General features: G+C 55.0%; 1 protein-coding gene and 1 long non-coding RNA gene across 2 annotated transcripts; both read left to right on the top strand.

The window, feature by feature from the left end:
* Positions 1–4,494: 4,494 nt before the first annotated feature.
* On the top strand, positions 4,495–10,163 carry LOC147649425 (uncharacterized). The gene is made up of 2 exons (XR_015278951.1): positions 4,495–6,780; positions 6,937–10,163. It is a non-coding gene; the product is annotated as an uncharacterized LOC147649425 (long non-coding RNA).
* Positions 10,164–11,803: 1,640 nt separating this feature from the next.
* RBM15 (RNA binding motif protein 15) lies at positions 11,804–19,384 on the top strand. The gene is made up of 2 exons (XM_086861603.1): positions 11,804–14,686; positions 18,994–19,384. The coding sequence occupies exon 1, from the start codon at positions 11,804–11,806 to the stop codon at positions 14,621–14,623; it is 2,820 nt and encodes a 939-aa protein (XP_086717729.1). The 3' UTR covers positions 14,624–14,686; positions 18,994–19,384.
* Positions 19,385–19,471: the final 87 nt, after the last annotated feature.

Genomic DNA, 19,471 nt, shown 5'->3' with positions numbered 1-19,471 from the left:
TCCTCTCCGTGTCCTGGGTGTCTCCTGGGGTCAGGCTCCCCCTCTGAGGGGCATTTTGGGGTGTCTCACCCCATCTGTAGCTCTGTTTGCCTGCCTGAAGCTCATGGATGCTGCCGAGCCCCTGACAGGTCAGGATCCTGGATCCATCCCAGATCGATCTGTGCTGAAATACAGATACAGGAGTTGATGGAGAATCTCCAGGACTGAATGTGCAACAGGACTTTCAAAGGACCCCAGCTGAGAATTTTTACAGTGAGCCATGGTTTCCTTTCCTCAATTCCTCTGTTCCATCTCCCAGCCAGGAGAAATGTCCCATTTTGGGGAGACCTTTTCCAACAACAGCCAACTCCTCACAGCTTTTGGCTGAGGTGTGAGAAGCCAAATGCTGAGCACGCAGGCAGAGCCCAGGGAGGAAGAGGCTGCACCAGCTCACCCAGTTGGGTTTGCTGGGAATGCTCAGAGTGTGTCAGTGGTGGTTACCGTGATCAGAACCTGATTGTTGGCAGCCTCTACTTTGGGGTTGTTTTGCACCGAAAAAGAGCAGCCAGGGTCTCTTAAAGCATTTTGGAGAGATTTGAAGAAAAATAGAAGCTCTGAGTATCTTCAGGCCCTGGAATTCTCTCCTGGACCTGTGCTGCTCCACCTGCCTGTGGGACAGTTTGGAGGAGCTTTAATGGGAATCCAGGCTGGATTCTGGTGCATAAATCTCACCAGTGAAACCTTGGGGCTGCTCATGCAGCGCTGTGCAGGTGCAGGTTAAAATCCTGCCGTGGGCAGAGGGGCTGGGGGAGCTCCCTGGGAGGCAGAGCCTTGTCAGGGATCTGCTCCCTCAGTGGGATCCCCATTTTGTGCTTTATGATGTGCTCTTGGCTGCATTTTCTGCTGGATCCTATTGAGTCAACACTTCACAAAGCATGGAGATGCCTGAGCAGCTGGGGAAGTGCCAAAAAAAGGCTGAAGGTAAGCTGAGGTAAGGAAATCTGGGGGAAAGTAGAGATGGAAAGCCTTGGAGGAGAAGCCAGGAGCAAAGGAGCATTCCCCCTTTCCTGCTGGAAGCCAGCAGGCAATCCTGCTTCTTCCCACTCAGCCCATCCAAAGCAGCCAGACAAAATCCCCACAGACACCTGAGAAATGCCCAAACCAAAGGAGTCAGCATGAGGGGGAGGCTGCTGTGGTGGGCTGAAACTCAGAGCTGGGAATTAATCACCTGTGAAAAGACGGATGGGAAGGCTGAGGGGCAGAGCTGGAAGGGCGAATCACGCCTGCGGGGAAGATGAATGAGCTCCAGGTGAATGAAAGCTTCTCAAGGGCATCAGGGCAGGCAGGAGACTGGGAGGAGATGAAAGGGTTAAACCAATCAGCTGGTTTCTCCTCAGCACCAGCCCGGGGTTTTGCACTGGTTTGTATTTCTCCCCTGGCAGTGTTTCAGCGCTCGAACCCATGTGTGCACACACTGCCCTTCCCCTGAGGGCTGCCTTGGAAAATAACCTCTTCCATCTGCGGGGCCTTATTAGCTCCAGGAACGGGTGATTTTCCACAGGTGTCAGATGAGAAAATTGAGATGTAAAGCAGAGAAACAGCTTGGCTCAAGGTGGAAAATAAATTGGGTTTGGGTCTGGACCTGTTCTTTTCTCACGGCAGGCTGGGATGTGCCTTTGCCTCTGAGCAGGGGCTGGTCCCAAGCATCAGGACCGGGAATAGATCTCATCCTCACCATGTAGGTTTAATATAATTTAAGATTACAAAGGTTCTGAAAGCCCTGTTTGGTGCCTGGGTGAGGCTGCAGAGGGGAATATTTCACCCTGGCTGATCTTGATTGTGATTAGCAGCACCCTGAAGCTGGAGGGGAGCCGGACCCTGCTGAGCTCTGCCCTGGGCCAGCCCTGTTGCTATTCTTGCCCAGCCCTGTCTGCTCTTTTTTGGGCTGATTTTTGTCCTCAGCCAGTCATGCACCCCATCTCCCAGACAGGAGAGATGAAAATGAGCTCTCGTCCTCTCTGGAGGAGAAGATCAGGGAGAGACACGGAGAAAAAGTGAGGGAAATTAAGCAGAAATAGCTTCAGGGGTCATTTAAAAATATCCCCACGACTGCCTTAAATATATATTTAGCAAGAATTCATAGTCCATGGCTGAAGGAGCTCCAGGCACCAAATGTACAGTGTGGTTTTTGATAAAGAGCCACAGGATTTATCCCAGCTTAGAGGGGAAGAAGGAGGAATGGAGATGGGATGGAGATGAGGGAGATCCCGGGGCAGGGGGAGGCTGCAGGGTTGTTCCCATGCCTGTGAACTGCCCCTACTCTGCAAAAAGCCACATGTTGAGCCCTTTGGGTCTCTAAAACAAGATCCTTTTCCATCAGGATCTCCCAGCAGGTGTAGGACTGGACCTGTGGGGACCCTGTGAGTCGCAGCAGCCTGCCTGTGGTGACAGGTGACACCACCCTGTCCTTCATGGCTCTCCTCTGGGTGTACCCATTCCTGGTGCCTCTGCCTGGACAAGCACAGCCTGGCTTGGGCCCTTGTCCCCATGGAGGCTGGGAACAGATGAGGAGGTGCTGGACTGAGCCCAGCACCATTTCCAGCCCTTCTGGAAGTGAACTGCTGATGGACCACCTAGAGAGATGGAAAAGTATGGATTAAATCCATAATGCAACGTCCATGAGGAGACATGAGTGGCAGCTATGGTCCCATGGGATGAAGAGCATGGAGCCACCACAGGGATGAAGCTTGGTGGGTGTGAATCACCAGGGTGGCCTGGAGTGACCATGTTCTCTTTGCATCAGTTGGGATTGAGATCCCAAAGCATTTCCCAGCTCCCAGTCCTCTGGGAAGGAGAAGATTCCCCTGTTCCTCGGAGCATCCTGGGCTAAAATCCCCTCTGAAGAGTCGCCCTCAGCACCCAGGCCTGCCCAGGAGCTGTGCCACCAGCCAGCACCATGAATTATTCACAGCTCCTCCATAGGGCACAGGATCCCCTTACACCTGGAGAAGGGTCTCCTTGAGCAGCACAGCCTTGCCCAGGGCTGTCGGCTTGGAAACACAAGATCTTGAGGGAATTGAACTCGCACATTCCTTCCCCACGTCCAGCACCGCTCCAACGGCAAGGTCAGGCGAGGTTTTGACTTTGGGGCCCTGACTGAAGGTTGGTGAGTGTCTCCTTACAGACCTACAGGCATTATTGATTGTCTCCTGCCCGACTCCCCTCCCCATCCAGGCTGGAACTCTTCCCCTCGGGATGACAAATGGAGCTGACAGCCTCTGATTTATTTTAATTGCCATTTTTCCCTTCTGGTGACATAAAGATGTGATGAATCCATGCTGGAGCACCCAAAATGGGATGTGCTGGGAGCTTGGTGGGGGCATCACCCGCCCCTACGTATGAAAAAACTGCTCCCTGACTGTGGGGAAACTGAGGCACTGGAACTGGTTAGGAGGAGCTGGAAAATTGTCTGTAGGTGAATGGGATGAGAATCCAGTTTTGGGCTGCCTGTGCATCACAGGGGATGGGGAGGGCAGATAAGTAGGAAAATTCCTGGAGTTTGTGGTGAGCACGTCCTCAGAGCTGAGGGATCCCAGGCCCCTTCTCTGGGCTCTCACCTGTGCCCTGGGGTGAGGTATCTCAGCACGTCCCCTTTTGCAGTGAGGAAGGTGTTGGAGAAGAAGAAGGATGTCAGGAAGATTTGGTCTGTTCTCCTCCAGGGCTGTAGGCAAGGCCCTGAAGGGCCAGGGCCAGGGGAGGACGTGCTGCTTGGCATGGAATGCTCCACTCCCCCCCAGCTGGAGCCTGTCACAGGACAGAGCTGCCAGACGTGACACACACCACCCTGAAGACCAAGGGAGGTGGGGATGATCATTAGAGGTGTGGAAGAGAGGTGTGAGGTGCCTGGAGCTGGCTGGCACGTGGAGCTGTCTCCTGGGGCCATCTCCTTCGTCTCTCTGTGTGAGTGGCGGGCGCTCCGCAGGCTCCTGCCCAGCGCCTCCCTTCCCCGGCTGCTTCTGCAAATGGTTGGAAAATGTCTTCTGCCGCAGGCTGTGTCCTTGTTCCTCCCCGCTGGGACACAGGGAAGGGCGCAGGTCTCGGTGCTGGTCTCTCTCACTGTCTGGCTCATCAGAGCATCCTTAGCGCTGCCGCTCGTCCTGCAGCCCTGGCACACGCAGCGGTGACGCTGGAGCTCAGGGCTGGCCTGGGGGGGTCTCCCCCATTTTCCCTCCCTATCCAAGGAGAATCCTTTGCCAAAGGCAGCCAAGAGCCCTGGCTGGGATGAAGTCTCGTGTTTGGGTCGTTTTTGGCACTCGTGGTTATGTGATGTCCCCCCTCCAGAGCTGCCACCTGTTTGGTGTCTGCCCAGCTCGGCCCAGCTCGTCCGTCACTCCCGGCCGTGGCACCGAGTGCTGACATGGAAAGGCTCCAGCGATTAAAGGCGCCCTCCTGCCGGCATCGCTGCGGGAGCACAGATGGAGCCGGTCCTTCTGGGCCCTGCTGCTCCTCCCGAGCCCGGCGAGGAGCTGGGCCATGGACCAGATCCCTGCCTCTCGGTGGAAGGCTCTGTGAGGGAGCAGGATGGAAATTTGGGCTCCTCTGAGCACAGGTAACGCTTGGAAGGCGAAGGCAGCAGCTTGCAGGGGGCAGATGGACCGGAGACAGAGCGGAGCCAAAGCGCCTGAAGGCCGTGGATGTGAGCAGCTCCCCGGAGCTCCGCTTGGCTTCCTCGGGCTGCATCCCTGCAGGAGGAGCCGCAGGACCCGGCCACCCAAAATCAGGGGGCTCCATCCTGAGCAGCCGTCACCGTCCGGAGTGGGGCACTCTCAGCAAGTCCCTGGGAGGGAAACGGGAGCAGGAGCACGGAGGGTTCCTGGGTGTCCAAAGCTCTCTCTTTGCAGGAATTCTGGGTTCATGTCCGTGCACCAGGTCTCCTCAGGACACAGGGCTTAAGAGAGGGATGTGGCCCTGCAATGCAATCCCTGATCCTGCCTTAATTCTCCCTGTACTTTGGGGGTTTATTCCTCCCTCTCCAATAATTTCTGAATATTAGGTAGAAAGCGAACAATTACCGCGCTAATGGCTCCATAAATTCCTTCATTACTTATTAAACTCGAGCCGTCCTCACGCAGCGGAGGAAGAGAGACGAAATGGAGAAGAAAAGGGAGCGGAGGGAGGTGAGGAGCCAGGGCAGAGGGTCTCGGGCTGGGCTGCGGCGGCGAGCCCGGATCAGAGCCGCTAATTCCCGGGCTGTCGTTGCCCTCTGCCGGCAGCGGGACGGGCAGGGGCTGCCTGCCCTGCTCTTCCCTGCCCTGCTCTTCCCTGCCCTGCTCTTCCCTGCCCTGCTCCTCCCTGCCCTGCTCTTCCCTGCCCTGCTCCTCCCTGCCCTGCTCTTCCCTGCCCTGCTCTTCCCTGCCCTACTCTTCCCTGCCCTGCTCTTCCCTGCCCTGCTCTTCCCTGCCCTGCTCTTCCCTGCCCTGCTCTTCCCTGCCCTGCTCTTCCCTGCCCTGCTCTTCCCGGCCCTGCTCTTCCCGGCCCTGCTCTTCCCGGCCCTGCTCTTCCCGGCCCTGCTCTTCCCTGCCCTGCTCTTCCCTGCCCTGCTCTTCCCTGCCCTGCTCTTCCCTGCCCTGCTCTGCGGCCGCAGCCCCGGCATCCCCGGGAGCACCAGCCTGGGGAGCCGCGGGCTGTCGGCGGCTGCTGGTGCTGAGGATGCTCCGCAGAAATCGCTGCCTGGGGACCCAAAGCCGGCGCCAAAGCCCTCGGGGACGATGCTGAGCAGAGCTCATGGCAACACGAGGCTGGCTTTAGCAGCGGTTTAAGCCGGCAGCGGCACGGGCGAGGGTGAGGAATCCTGAAGCTGTCCCCACGCCACGCACCGAGCGCTCCCTCCCGTCCTTCCTCGAGGTGCCCGCTGCTCGCTGCCAAACCTCCCGGCAGCGTGGATGTTCTCCAGGCTCTTCTCTGCTGGCCAAGGACAGCTCCGGGCCGCCGCGGGGATGGCAGCCACCGTTCCAGGGGAAGAGATCGTGGCAGCTCCGCTCCCGGGAGGGCTCTTGTGGCCTCGCCTAAGTGGAGCTAATGGATTTCCATGTCTCCAACAGCCAGCTGGGATACGAGCGCATCTCGGCAGCTCGTCTGAATGCAAAACTGCAAACACGCAAATCCTCCCTAGCAGAGGTGCTCGCAATCCTGCCTGGACCAGTGGGATTGGAGCGGGAGCTCTGGGATCCATCCAAGGAGCCCACTGCATCTCCTCCTCCATCAGACCCACCTCTGCGATCTGCTCCAGCTGGGTTTGGAGAGGAAAACACACAGTGAAACCCCAGGATAATGTTTTGGGGTTTTTTGCAGGAAACAGCCAATTTTTGTGGCTCTGCAGCATCCAAGTATCCTGTGGGATGAGCCCAGCTCTGCAGAGGGACCTGGATGCCCAAGTCCCAGGGACACCAGCTGTAATTAGATGTTTAGATCTAGGCCGGGGGCTCAAGGGCCATCTGGCACCTGAATTATTCATACACTTTTATCTAAGCACAGGCAGAGCAGAGCACAGTGCTCCTTCTCCAGCCTGGGCCCAGGGGAAGATTCCTGCTTGTGCCAGATCGTTTTTCATGGCCTGACAAACGTGATCCTCTCCAGACCTCCTTTCCCAGTGCTGCGCTGCCTTTTCCCAGCACCAAACCTGCTCCAAAACACACCAGCACTGCTGAACAGAGATCCACACAGATCCACAGAGATCCACATCACCAGCAGCTGATGCTGAGGTGGAAAAATCCAAGGGAAGTCTCCCCTTGGAAGGAGCAGGTCAGGAGGAATGAAATCAGATTAAATGTCTATCAGCAGGGCCCATCCCTGTAGTGATGTGGCCCAGTGCTCCCCCCCCCCCCCCCCAAGGTGTTTTTAACCTTGTGACTCATCCGCTGAGGAATTTTAATCCCCATCTTTCTCTCCCAACCCCAGGCACCATTGGGAAGAGGAGAGGACCTTGGAGTCTCTATCACTGGTTAAAGTGATGCATTTCTTCTCCAGCCATAGAGCTGTGCCAGGTTTTACCAGATGTAACTAAAAAATTTCAGATGAAGCTGAAATACGGCACATTGTGGTTTTCTGTGCACTTTTCTCTCACCTCAATGAGTGATTCCTCAGCTCCTCTGAGCAACCTGGGCTAGTGGAAGGTGTCCCTGCCCAGAGCAGGGGTGGAAGGAGATGAGCTTTAAGATTGCTCCAACCCAAACCAGTCTGGGGTTCTATAATCCTACAGTCACAATCGGAGATTTGCAGTAGAGGAGCTGGAGGGGAGGGATCTCTGCATGGGATGTGGGGGCATCTGATCCAGACTGCAGTGATGCTTTCATATTGGACACTGGGATATTCTGCTCCCTAAAACATGCTGGGTCTCATTCCTCAGTCAACTCCAACCCAGCCTCCAAAACCCTTTCTAGCAGCTCTGGAAGGGAGGTATTGCTATAAAATGGTACCATCTTGACAGAGTAACAACTTTTCCAGAGGGAAATCGTAATGCCTGAGCTTTATCCTTCAGCTGTGTCTCCACAGGATGGAGCCGGATCCAACCGGGAACAGCGGCTGGGACAAGCCTGTGTGACAGATCCACGGATCAGCCACGGCTCCTCCTGCTCACATCTCTGTGTCACTTCATCTGATCACATCCACCCAACGGGATCTGTCTTCCACAGCTTCCCCACGATGATCTGCACACACTCCTGAGTCACCACAGGGCTGCCTCTGAAACACCTGCTGGGTTCAGGCTGTTCCACAGAAGAATCTCAGTTCCAAACACAATTCCTGTCACTCCAAGCTCTGTACTTAAATATTGTGGTGCATCCAGTTCTGCTGCCCCCAACATTAGAAAGATGTGAAACGGTTGGAATGAGTCCAGAGGAGGCCAGGAAGCTGTTGAGGGAACTGGAGCACCTCCACTACAGAGCCAGGCTGGGAGTGCTAGGAATGCTCAGCCTAGAGAAGGCTCTGGGGAGAACTTAGACCCCCTTCCAGGGCCTGAAGGGACTCCAGAAGAGCTGGAAAGGGACTTGGGACAAGGGCCTGGCAGGACAGGATAAGAGGGAATGGCTTCCCATTGCCAGAGGGCAGGGTTAGGTGGGATATTGGGAAGAAATTCTTCTCTGTGAAGATGGGGAGGCCCTGGCACAGGGTGCCCAGAGCAGCTGTGGCTGCTCCATCCTTGGAAGTGTCCAAGGCCAGGCTGGACAGGGCCTGGAGCAACCTGGGCAAGGGAAGTGTCCCTGCCCATGGCAAGGGGTGGCCTGGATGGGCTTGAAGGTCCTTTCCAAACCAGTCTGAGATCCTGTGATTCAACATCCACTTGCAGCAGTGACTAGTGGGGTTCACCAGGCCTTAGGAGTGGGGCTGGTCCTGTTTAGTCTCTTTACCCATGATCTGGATAAGGGGATCAAGGGCACCCCTTTTGGTTCCCAGACAACACCAAGTTGAGTGTTGATCTCCTGGAGGGCAGGAAGGTTCTGCAGAGGGATCTGGACAGGCTGGATCCATGGGCCGAGGCCAACAGTGTGAGGGTCAATAAGGCCAAGTGCTGGGTCCTGCCCTTGGGTCACAACATCCCCATGGAACACTCCAGGCCAGGGGCACAGTGGCTGGAAAGCTGCAAAAGGACCTGGGGGTGCTGCTGACAGCGGCTGGACACGAGCCCAGGTGTGCCCAGGTGGCCAAGGGACCAATGGCTGATCCTGGCTTGGACCAGGAACAGGCTCCAGCAGGCCCAGGGCAGCGATTGTCCCTCTGTTCTTGGTGCTGCTGAGGCCTCACCTCTAGTCCTGGAGTCAGTTTTGGGTTCATCATGACAAGAAGGACATGGAGGGGCTGGAGTGTGTGGAAGGGAACGGGGCTGGGGAAGGGTCAGGAGCCCCAGGAGCAGCTGAGGGAGCTGGGAAGGGGCTCAGCCTGGAGCAAAGGAGGCTCAGGGGGCCCTTGTGGCTCTGCACAAGTCCCTGGCAGGAGGGGACAGCCGGGGGGGTCGGGCTCTGCTGCCAGGGAACAGGGACAGGAGGAGAGGGAACGGCCTCAGCTGGGCCAGGGGAGGCTCAGGGTGGACACCTGCAGGAATTTCCCCATGGAAAGGGTGCTCAGGCCTTGGCTCCCTTGGCAAAACCAGGGAGGTTTGGAGTGCCCATCCCCGGAGTGTTCAGTGAACACCTGGACGTGGCACTCGGAGCTCTGGGCTGGGGACAAGGGCAGAGATCAGGCACAAGTTAGACTCGATGGTCTTGGAAGGCTTTTCCAACCTTGAGGGATTTCACAATCAGCCATTTACCCACCACTGAAACCCTCCCACGACTCCAGGAGTCTCTGGCCCTGTACCAGAAGACAACAGTCCTTCCAGACAGACGAGTCCTTCCCACACCAGTGTAGCTCCAGGGAATTCCTCCTCAGGAACTGCTGGATTTTGATGTGTTTGGATGGCAGACAAGAAGAACGACTGGATAATTCTCCAGTTAGCCCTGGGGAGTGAAAACAGCAATTAGGAGAGCAAAACTGGGGGTTGGGGGAATCAAACTGGGGTTTGGTGGGGTGAAATCTGGGTTCGGAAGGTGAAAATAAGAGTTTGGAGGGTGAAATTTGGGTTCTGGTGTGAAACTGGGGGTTCATGGAATGATATTAAAGTTTGGAGGGTGAAAGCGGGGTTTGAGAGGATAAAGCAGGGGTTTCGTGGGGTGAAATTGGAATTTGGAAGTGAAATTGCAGTCGGTAGACGTGAAATTGGATTTTGGGGGGGAAACAGGTGCGAGGGGATCAAATCGGAGTTAGGTGGGGTGAAATTAGGGCTTGTGGGTTGAAATTAGGGTTTGTTGGCACAAAATTAATGTTTAGTGGGATGAAAATAAGGGATTAGGATATAAATTCAGGATCTGGTGGAGTGAGATTCGTGCTAGGAGGAAGAAATTGGGATTTGGGATGTCAGAATTAGGGTTTGGGTGAATGAAATGAGGGTTTGGTGGGTGAAATTAGGTTTTGGGGGGGATGAAATCAGGATTTCAGGGGTGAAATGAGCGGTTGAAGTATGAAATTGGGGTTTGAAGGATGGAATAGGATGGGGTGATATGAGGGTTTGAAGATGAAATTGGAGCTTAGGGAGGGAAAATAATATTTGGGGCATGAATTTCAGTCCTGGACTTAGAAATGAGGGTTTGGAGTACGAAACTGGGGGTTGGGGGAATCTGTCTGAGGTCTGGTTGTGAAATAAGAGGGTTGAGGCTGAAAGTGGAGTTTGGGTATTGAAATTACTGTTTTATTGGGGGAAATTAGGGTTTAGGGGAATGATTTATGGGACTGTGGGAAGCAGGAGCAGCAGTTCCAGCAGGGCTGTGGGACCCCGCCCTGCCCCAGGTTTCTCCCCGTTTGAACCTTTCTTTTTCCCACCTCCACTTCCACATGGAGAGCAGAGTAGGAGAAAGAGGAGGAAGCGCCCAGGGCCGCAGGTGGCAGCTAGATCGTCACAAAATACAGGGATTAGAGAAAGATCCTCACAAAACACAGGGATTAGAGGCGTTCCTGCTCCACGGGAGCCGGGATTCCCTGAGTACGTGAAGGCTCCTTTACCTCAGACCGAACCCAAACCTTTTCCCCATCTCCGAGCTCCAGCTCCCCAAGGGAACGTGGGACCGCTGGTGAAAGCAGGATAAATCACTGCGATGTGAAGCTTTAAATAGGAAATATTTCAAGCGATCTGGTGGTCCCGAGCGAGGAGTGGCCGTGGCCCGAGACAGTCCCTGCACCTACGCAGGGTTCCAAACCCGGCAGAGGAGCGCGGGTCGGGCCCTGGGGAGCCCCAGAGAGCTGCGGGGGCTTCCCTGCATTCCCTGGACATGCACAAGGAAACGGAGAGGGTTAGACAGGCACTGAATACAGCCGAGCTCCCGCCTCTTCCCCCGCAGTAGCTTCAGCCCAGCCCGGTGGGTGCACTGGAGAGCCAAGGGGAGGCACAGGGAGCTCCGCTCTGCACCACAGCCCGCTTCACTCTGAGCCCTCAGGTGCCGCCGCACCGCCAGCTCTGCCGGGGACCGCCCCCCTCCCCGCGGAGACCAATCAGAGCCCGAATAAAGCTGATTGATTTTTGCCCTAGCCAATCACACTCTGCCTGTCTGCAGCCAATCAAACGCCTGGGGACATTTTCTCGCCCAATGATAACCCAGGAGTGGAATTTGGGGGGAGGGCGCTCTCCTTCGTGAGCGGCGTAGGGACTGACCAATCAGAGCAAAGCGATGTGTTGACTAGTGACCAATGAGAAAAGGGGGCGGGGACTGAGCAACTCGCGAGATTTGGAGCGGTACGACGGGAAGTCACATCTAAGCGAGAGAGCCAATGGCAAAGGGCGGGGCGGGGCCGCAGTTCGATTATTGTAACTGGCAGGTAGGAGAGCCAATCAGAAGGAGAAAGTAAGTTAGGTCCAGTGTCCAATGGGTAGCGAAAATCCTCCCATGGTTGAACTGCCGCGATTGACAGGCATGAGCGTCCAATGAGATCACCGCGCCCTTTCTAACTGCCCAATGAGCGAGGGGGGCTGGGAGGCGCGCGACAGCGGCAATTCCCGCCCCCCCCGCGGGAGCACGGGGCTGGCAGGCAGACCGACAGCGCGGCAAGCCAATGGGAACGCGCAGCGCCAGCCGGTGGGCGGAGCGCCCCGGCGGCGGCAGCCAATGGGCGAGGGCGCCGCCCTGGGCAGCCAATGGGCGCGGGGGAGGCGGCGCGCGCTGCCGGCGCGGCTCCCAAGATGGCGGCGGGTGCGTGAGCGGGGCGGTCGGGGAGGCCCGGCGGGAGCGCGGCCGCCGCCGCCATGAAGGGCAAGGAGCGCTCGCCCGCCAAGGCCAAGCGCTCCCGGGGCGGCGAGGACTCGGCGTCCTCCTCCTCCTCCTCGCGAGGCAGCAAGAAGCCGAGCGGCTCGTCCGGCGGAGGCGGCGGCTCCAACGGCGGGAAAGCGGCGGCGGCGTCCGGCGAGAGCAACAGCGGGAGCGGCCGGCGCGGCGCCCACGCGGACAAGGGCGGCCGCGCCGGCAGCCGCGAGTACGAGACCGGTTCGGCGGCGGCCGCGGGCGGAGGGAGCCGGCACGGCTACAGCGGTAAAACCGCGGAGGCGTCGCGGAGCAGCAGCAGCCGCGGCGGCGAATCGCGGGCGGCCGCCGCCTCCTCCTCCTCCTCCTCGTCGGAGCCGGGCGGCGGCGAGTACAAGACGCTGAAGATCAGCGAGCTGGGCTCGGCGCTGAGCGACGAGGCCGTGGAGGACGGGCTTTTCCACGAGTTCAAGCGCTTCGGGGACGTGAGCGTCAAGATCAGCCGGCTCCCGCCCGGCGCCGGCGCCGCCGACGAGCGCGTGGCCTTCGTCAACTTCCGGCGGCCCGAGGACGCGCGCGCCGCCAAGCACGCCCGCGGCCGCCTCGTGCTCTACGACCGCCCGCTCAAGATCGAGGCCGTCTATGTCGGCGGAGGCAGCGGCCGCCGGCGCAGCAGCCGCTCCCCGGCGCTGCTGGACAAGGAGTCTCCCTACGGCGCGGCGGCGGTCGGGGCGGTGGCGGCGGCCGTGCGGCACCCGCCGGCCGGGGCCGCGCAGCGGGCGCTGTCCCCCGCGGGCAGCGGCGGAGCTTTGGGATACCGGGACTACCGGCTGCAGCAGCTCGCCCTGGGCCGGCTCCCGCCGCCGCCGCCGCTGCCGAGGGAGCTGGAGAGGGAGCGGGACTACGGCGGCTTCTACGAGGCGCGGGTGCGGCCGGCCTACGGGCTGGAGCGCGTGGCCGGCGTGGCGGCGGCCGGGGGGTTCCGTGGAGGAGGAGGAGGAGGTGCCGGAGCGGCTGGAGAGGAGGAGATCAGCCCCGAGGATGACCAGAGAGCCAACCGCACGCTGTTCCTGGGCAACCTGGACATCACCGTGAGCGAGTCGGACTTACGGCGAGCGTTCGACCGTTTTGGGGTCATCACTGAGGTGGACATCAAGAGGCCAGGGCGTGGGCAGACCAGCACCTATGGGTTTCTTAAGTTTGAGAATCTGGACATGGCGCACCGGGCCAAGTTGGCCATGTCGGGGAAGGTGCTGCTGCGCAACCCCATCAAGATCGGGTACGGGAAAGCCACCCCGACCACCCGGCTCTGGGTGGGTGGCCTGGGGCCCTGGGTGCCCCTGGCCGCCCTGGCCAGGGAGTTTGATCGGTTTGGCACCATCCGTACGATCGATTACCGCAAAGGGGATTCCTGGGCCTATATCCAGTATGAGAGCCTGGACGCGGCGCAGGCAGCCTGCACCCACATGCGGGGGTTCCCCCTGGGGGGGCCGGATCGCCGGCTCCGCGTAGACTTTGCCGACACAGAGCATCGGTACCAGCAGCCCTACCTGCAGCCCCTGCCCTTGCCGCCCCCGGCTCATTACGAGCTTGTGGCGGAGGCGGCTGCTTTTGGGGCTCACCGGGGAGCCCCCCCTGACCCCCTCCGGGGGGCCCGGGACAGGACGCCACCGTTGCTCTATAGAGACCGTGACAGAGACCTTTATCCCGAGACAGAGTGGGTGCCCCCACCACCCCCTGTGCGGGACCGGAGTAATCGGGCAGCTGCCTACGACCCACTGGAAAGCCTGGAGCGCCGTCGGGATGGGTGGTCCTTGGAGCGGGACCGCGGGGAGAGGGAGCTGGGCAGTAGCAGTAGGGATCAGCCTAGGAAACGGAGACTGGCGGAGGATGGAGGCCGGCACTTGGACCGTTCCCCTGACAGCGAGCGCTCCTCTTCCTCCCGAAAGCGCCACTGCTTGGCCACAACCTCTCCCCCGGACCGCAGCCCCGAGCTCCTAGGAGGCCGGGAGCGTTACAGTAGTGACCCTGAGCGCTCATCCCGCTTGCTCCTCTTGGAGCGGCCTTCCCCCATCCGGGAGTCCCGCCGGGGCAGCCTGGAGCGGGGGCAGAACGAAAAGCGAGACCGCAAGAATTCCGCGGAGCGGGAGCGCAAGCATCGCGCCGCCGCCGCCCAGGAGTGCAAAAGTCCGGCCAAAAAGGACGAACGGGCGGCGGAGGGAGGTGGCGGAGGCTCCCGGCTCAAACCTCCTCCCCAGAAACAGCAGCAGGACGGAGCAGCGCAGGCCGGGGCAGCGCCCAAGCTGTGCCTGGCTTGGCAGGGGATGCTCCTGCTGAAGAACAGCAACTTCCCGTCCAACATGCACCTGCTCCAGGGGGACCTCGGAGTCGCCAGCAGCCTCCTCGTGGAGGGAGCGACTGGGGGGAAAGTGGCTCAGCTCAAGATCACCCAACGTCTCCGTCTGGACCAGCCCAAGTTGGACGAGGTCAACCGGCGCATCAAGGTGGCGGGTCCCAACGGATACGCCATCCTTCTGGCCGTGCCCGGCGCCTCAGACAACCGCTCCGCAGCCGGAGCTGCCGAGGCCGCCACCACCTCCACGCAGAGGCCGCTCAGGAATCTGGTGTCCTACCTAAAGCAAAAGCAGGCTGCTGGGGTGATCAGCCTCCCTGTGGGGGGGAACAAAGACAAGGAGAACAGCGGGGTCCTGCACGCCTTTCCGCCCTGCGATTTCTCCCAGCAGTTCCTGGACTCCACGGCCAAGGCGTTGGCCAAATCAGAGGACGACTATCTGGTCATGATCATTGTCCGTGGGGCATCCTAAGGCCCTCCTGTTCTGTTCCCAACCCTACCTACTCCTCCATGCAGCCCCTCCAGCGTGTGCCAGGTGCTATGGGATACCGCCTTAGCCAGCCCTGTCGTTATTTTAAATAGATCTTTGTTTTTAGGTGACTTTCCCAGCCCGATTTTCTGTTACTACATTTTTCTATAAAGGTAGAAACCAGAGAGGTTGGTTAGGAGTAGTGTGAATAGAATATTTTGAGAATTCCCTATCAGCGGGGACGGCAGGGAGGCTCAGCCTATTATGATTTACAGAAAATAGAAAAAATAAGAAAAACTAGGGTGGGGGGGAGGGGGGGAAGAAAAACTCCTGTCTTCTTCATTTAGATCCATGTCCTTTTTTCATTTCATGTATTTTAAAGCAAGTCCCAAGAGCTCGTTCTCAAGAGAGCTCCAAACAGAACAGACCAGATTTAAAGCACTCAGTGGAAATGGAAAACCACACTTTAATAACAGACTGGTATCAGCCCCTCTTTTGAGTCCTTGAAATTCCGTGTTGGCCCCAGGCCAGCGGCCCTTTGGCCCGCGGGATCCCTTCCCTCGGGAGCCGCAGTGGTTTCCCCGTTGAGTCGCGTGGCTCAAGGTCGACGTTTTTCAGGTGAGCAGCAGCTGCTCTCGGGTACACAGCAGAACACTGAATTCCTTTTTGGAAAGGGGTTCCTTTTTCATCCAGCCCCCCAGGTGCATGCACTGAAACTGGGCTTTTTAACAGGTGTATTTCCCTGATTTCCCGCTGTATCCCATATGTGCACTTTGGGTTTGTAGAAGTGACGAGGTTTGGTGAAGAGCTGAGGACTTTGTTGCAAACCAGGAATGTCCTGTGCTCACTCTGGTGTGCAGGAAACAAGGAGGTGCTTTAAGGAGAACTTGAGTTATATTGTAGGGTTTTGGTTTTACTGCCTTTTTTGTTTTGTTTTGTTTTTTGGGTTTTTTTTCCCAAGAGTTGCAGGTTCAGTGGGGTCTGGTTCCACAGTGCAAACTGAGCAAGGAAGTGCTTCTCTCCAGAGATGCTTTTCATTCTGTGATAATTTAATTACATAAAAGTTCTCATTAACATTTTACCTCTTTGTTAATAGCAAGGAGCTGCTGTCTGCTAGGGACTTTTCAGGTACAGTGTGCAGTGGGCATTACATGAGGTTTATCACGGGCACCTGGAGTAAAGTGGTTTTAGCATCTTGGAGAAATACTAAAAAAATCCTCCAAGACACTGAGGTTTGAGCTCCTGTTCTTGTGATTCAAAGATGAAATGGTTTGCAGGTTGTTTGTTTTTTGGTTTTTTTTTTTTCAAAGAACATAGTTAATTTTTTCTTATTTTTCCCCAATTATTGGGCACTTTTCTCCAGCTGTTTTAGCCACCTTGGTAATTCAGGCATTTAGGAGGCAAGAAGGGATCTCAATCCCTGATGGGATCTAATTCCATGATACTCTGTTTACCAACAAAAAGGATGTTGCAGCAGCTTCTAAAACTGAAGTGTAAATCTCACTGTATCTCTTTACAGGCCCCAAAATTGTAATCTTGCACTTAAACCCAGAATGTAATCTTGCACTTAGCCACGTTTTCAGGGATTTGGGCAACGGAGAAGAGATGCTGCCTGACTAGGTCCATGCTCCAATAGATTCCGTGGATAATTGATACAGGCATGGGTTGATTTCTGTTACAACTTGCATGGCAAAAATCAAATTCAAGGTGTGAAATAGGATGCGAATAGGAGATGAAGGAGGAAATGTTTTGAATGTATTTCATGGGTGTAACTGAACTTGCTTGAGTTTCTGTCACAAAAATAGGAATTTTTATTACTGAACCACTTGTCAGAGAGGGCTGTGGTTTAAGAGGGCTTTGATTCCTTTATCTGCCCAGAATGAGTGGACCCAGAATCCCGAACATCGTGGTGAACTGAGAATTCCCATGTGGCAGCATCTCTTAAACACAGTTTTTATAGTTACTTCTCTTTCTAAATGAAAAGGTGAAAGCCTCATTTAATGCTCTTAAATTTGAGAGTAAAACCCAGGATTTCTGGGTTGTCCTTCAATGTGAATGTAAGAAATGGCAGAATTCAGCTGTTCAGCTTACTATTAACAATGAGAATTTTTGGGAATGGCACCAGAAATGCAAATCACTGTGTTTAAGAAGCTACAGTGTGTTTACCACTTACTGCAAAGAATGTTTTAATTGGAGCAGGTGCCTGTTGTGTGTCAGCAGGTGATCAATGCTTGCATTCAGAGGGAGTTTTCTCATTTCATCTGAACAGAAATCACTTGCAAGAGTTTTCCAGGAAAGAGACTTGAATAGCTGGGAATTTAAATCTGCCCAAAACCGGGAAAAAAAAAAGCACTGAAGTTTGTGTTGGACACTTAAAGTCACTGAGAGCAGCGTTTGTTCCGCTGATCCACAGCAGGCACCTGCTAAAAATCCCATAAAACTTGGGGTCAGCATAGCTTGTGAAAGCCAGCTTGGTTTGGGAAGCTTTTTGGGAAGAGCATGCTAGGTGCACTTCCACTTTTCCTTGGAAAATCACCATGGTTCCACCTGCCACTGCCTGTTGTGCTGTGCTGGAGGGCGAGAAGGAACAGGTGAGGCTGTGTTTGACTCCAGGTTTTCTGGTTCCTTATTTAATGGAGCACCTGCTTCTTTGAATCTGGTTTATTTGTGGTTGCTGCTCTGTTTTGTAAGCAAGGATTTTAACACCCTTTGAGGGTTCTTGTGGCAAAACTTTGGCAGCTTTTTCTTTTTGCCGGCACTGAATTCCCGTGCTGCCATCCCGGGTGCAGCCGGGCGGGCTGGGCTTTCCTCCTTGGTCTGAGGTGTTCCCCATTGGAGTAACTGTCCACTGAAGTTGGCTTGGCCAGGGCTGAAGGTTTAGGAGCCTGTGGGTGATACCACTGTGTGCAGAGCAAACCAGATGTAGCAGTTGTTGGCTCTCTCCTTGTGTCTGGCATTACATTGCTCTGGTGAGAGCTCAGTATTCCCTCCCGACCTCGTGTGCAGCTGATGTTCTTCTATTTCATTGGCGTGTTGAATTAGCCTGGAAAAAGGATGCCCTTTTCCTCAATCATTTCATCTTTATGCTTCGTGCTTTGGGGAAAGAACCTCAAATGACTCGTAGTTTTGTTTGAGATTTTAGTTTGTTGTTTTTATTTCTTTCAATTGGAAACTTTGTGCAACTCCCTTGGCCTCTGGCCAGTGGCTTTGTTTGCTCCCACAGGAACACCGAGGTTATCCTCAATCCAGAGGTTTTAGGGGCACAAATACCAACACATCCTTGTCAGCCTCACAGAGAGAAAAGGGCATTATTCCCAGGCAAACCTTGCCCTCTCTCTCTTTTGTTTCCTATAAAGATGGAATATTTTGGTGACAACTTTCTTGGCCTCTGTGGAGAGCCAAGTTTTACGAAGAACGAGTTTTAATTTCTCGTGTGAGTTTGGGAACCCTCTGGTTGATGGTAACTGAGGTGAAAGGCCTGAGGTATTAATGGGGAGGAGGAGTGAATCAAAATTGTGAAGACAAGTTCAGAAACTCTGAGGACTCAGGGAAAAATGGCTTGGAAAATGGTAGTTCCTGGCTGTAAGCAAAACAGTGTTTGAGAGCAGCGCTCCTGGGGAGTGCTGTGTACCCAGAGGGGAAGAAATGGTTGCCACGTGGCTCTAGAGCTTTTGAGGTTCTTTCCCTTTTGTCCCCTTGTTTATTTCTCTATAGCACCGAAGGACAGATAATCTAATGATCGATAGACTGAACAATGAGGTGATTTTTGTATCAGGCTTAAAGCAGACCGGGTGATGCAGAGAATGGTTCATTGAATATTCATCTTCCTGCAGTTCTGATTGTGTGAAAACGATGGCTAGGAGATATGACTTGAATAGTAACAATTCTAAATTATATTGGGTGTGTCTTTGATTTGACCTTTTAATATTGGCACTGTCTGCTGTTAGAACTGCACAGCAAAATGAGAGCAAAAGAGCTGTGTAACACTACATTTCATGGTTTTATTGATGAGTTTCCTTCAGGAAATACCCAGCGAGGAAAGTCAACCAAATTAGCAAGAATTGGGTTGGTTTTTCTCCTGGTTAATGATTTTGATGTGTTACTGCAAGTTGAGTAATCATCAGTACTGTAAGCCTAGTTTAATCCTGGTCCAAAAAAGCCCTGCACTACTTGTTTTGCATCTATCCCTAGAAGGCGACTTCATTCCGAGGTTTCATGCCCGTGGGTGGTTTTGGTGCTTTTTGAAGTCCAAATAGAATATTCAGAAAAGCCTCATAGCTCTTTACGTTCATCTGTATAATGTAGGGAGGGGAGAAACCCAGATCTGGTGTACACATTTGTATTGAAATAACATTTTTTTTTCCTCCTGCAAGCAAATCTGGTGGACTGCAGAAGACAACCGCAATGGATACCAAGCTCTAATGGACCTTTGGGAAGAGAAGCTGTGGCTTATGTGGAATTTACATGGGCCTCCTGGTGGAAGAAAGCTTATCTGTTTAGTATTTGTGCATTTTACTAAAATGGCAGCTTTAAAAAAAAAAAAAAAAGTTGTGTATCTGCTATTGTGATGCCAATGCCCGTGTTTTAAGTGGAAAAAAAAAAAATGACCTCTTTGCTTTGTGCTGTGTACACAAGATTGCTGGAAAAGTAAAGGAATACCCTTTTTATGGCTCACACAGCTTAAAAGTAGCTGTCACTCAAACATGCGCTCACAGTTGAGCTGATTTTGTTTCATTCTAAATAAATTGTTTCTTTTGAGGAAAATGGTTTTTCTGCCTGGAAGTGAATTGACGACAAACGTTTGGCCCCTGTGTTGGCAGCGGAGGGGTTCCTGCTGCTGCTGCCCAATTG

This window comes from Cyanistes caeruleus, chromosome 24 (genome assembly GCF_971803275.1).
Source record: "Cyanistes caeruleus chromosome 24, bCyaCae1.hap1.1, whole genome shotgun sequence".
NCBI lineage: Eukaryota > Metazoa > Chordata > Aves > Passeriformes > Paridae > Cyanistes > Cyanistes caeruleus.
The sequence above is the reverse complement of the archived record's forward strand: the minus strand, read 5'-3'. Positions and strand labels throughout refer to the sequence as shown.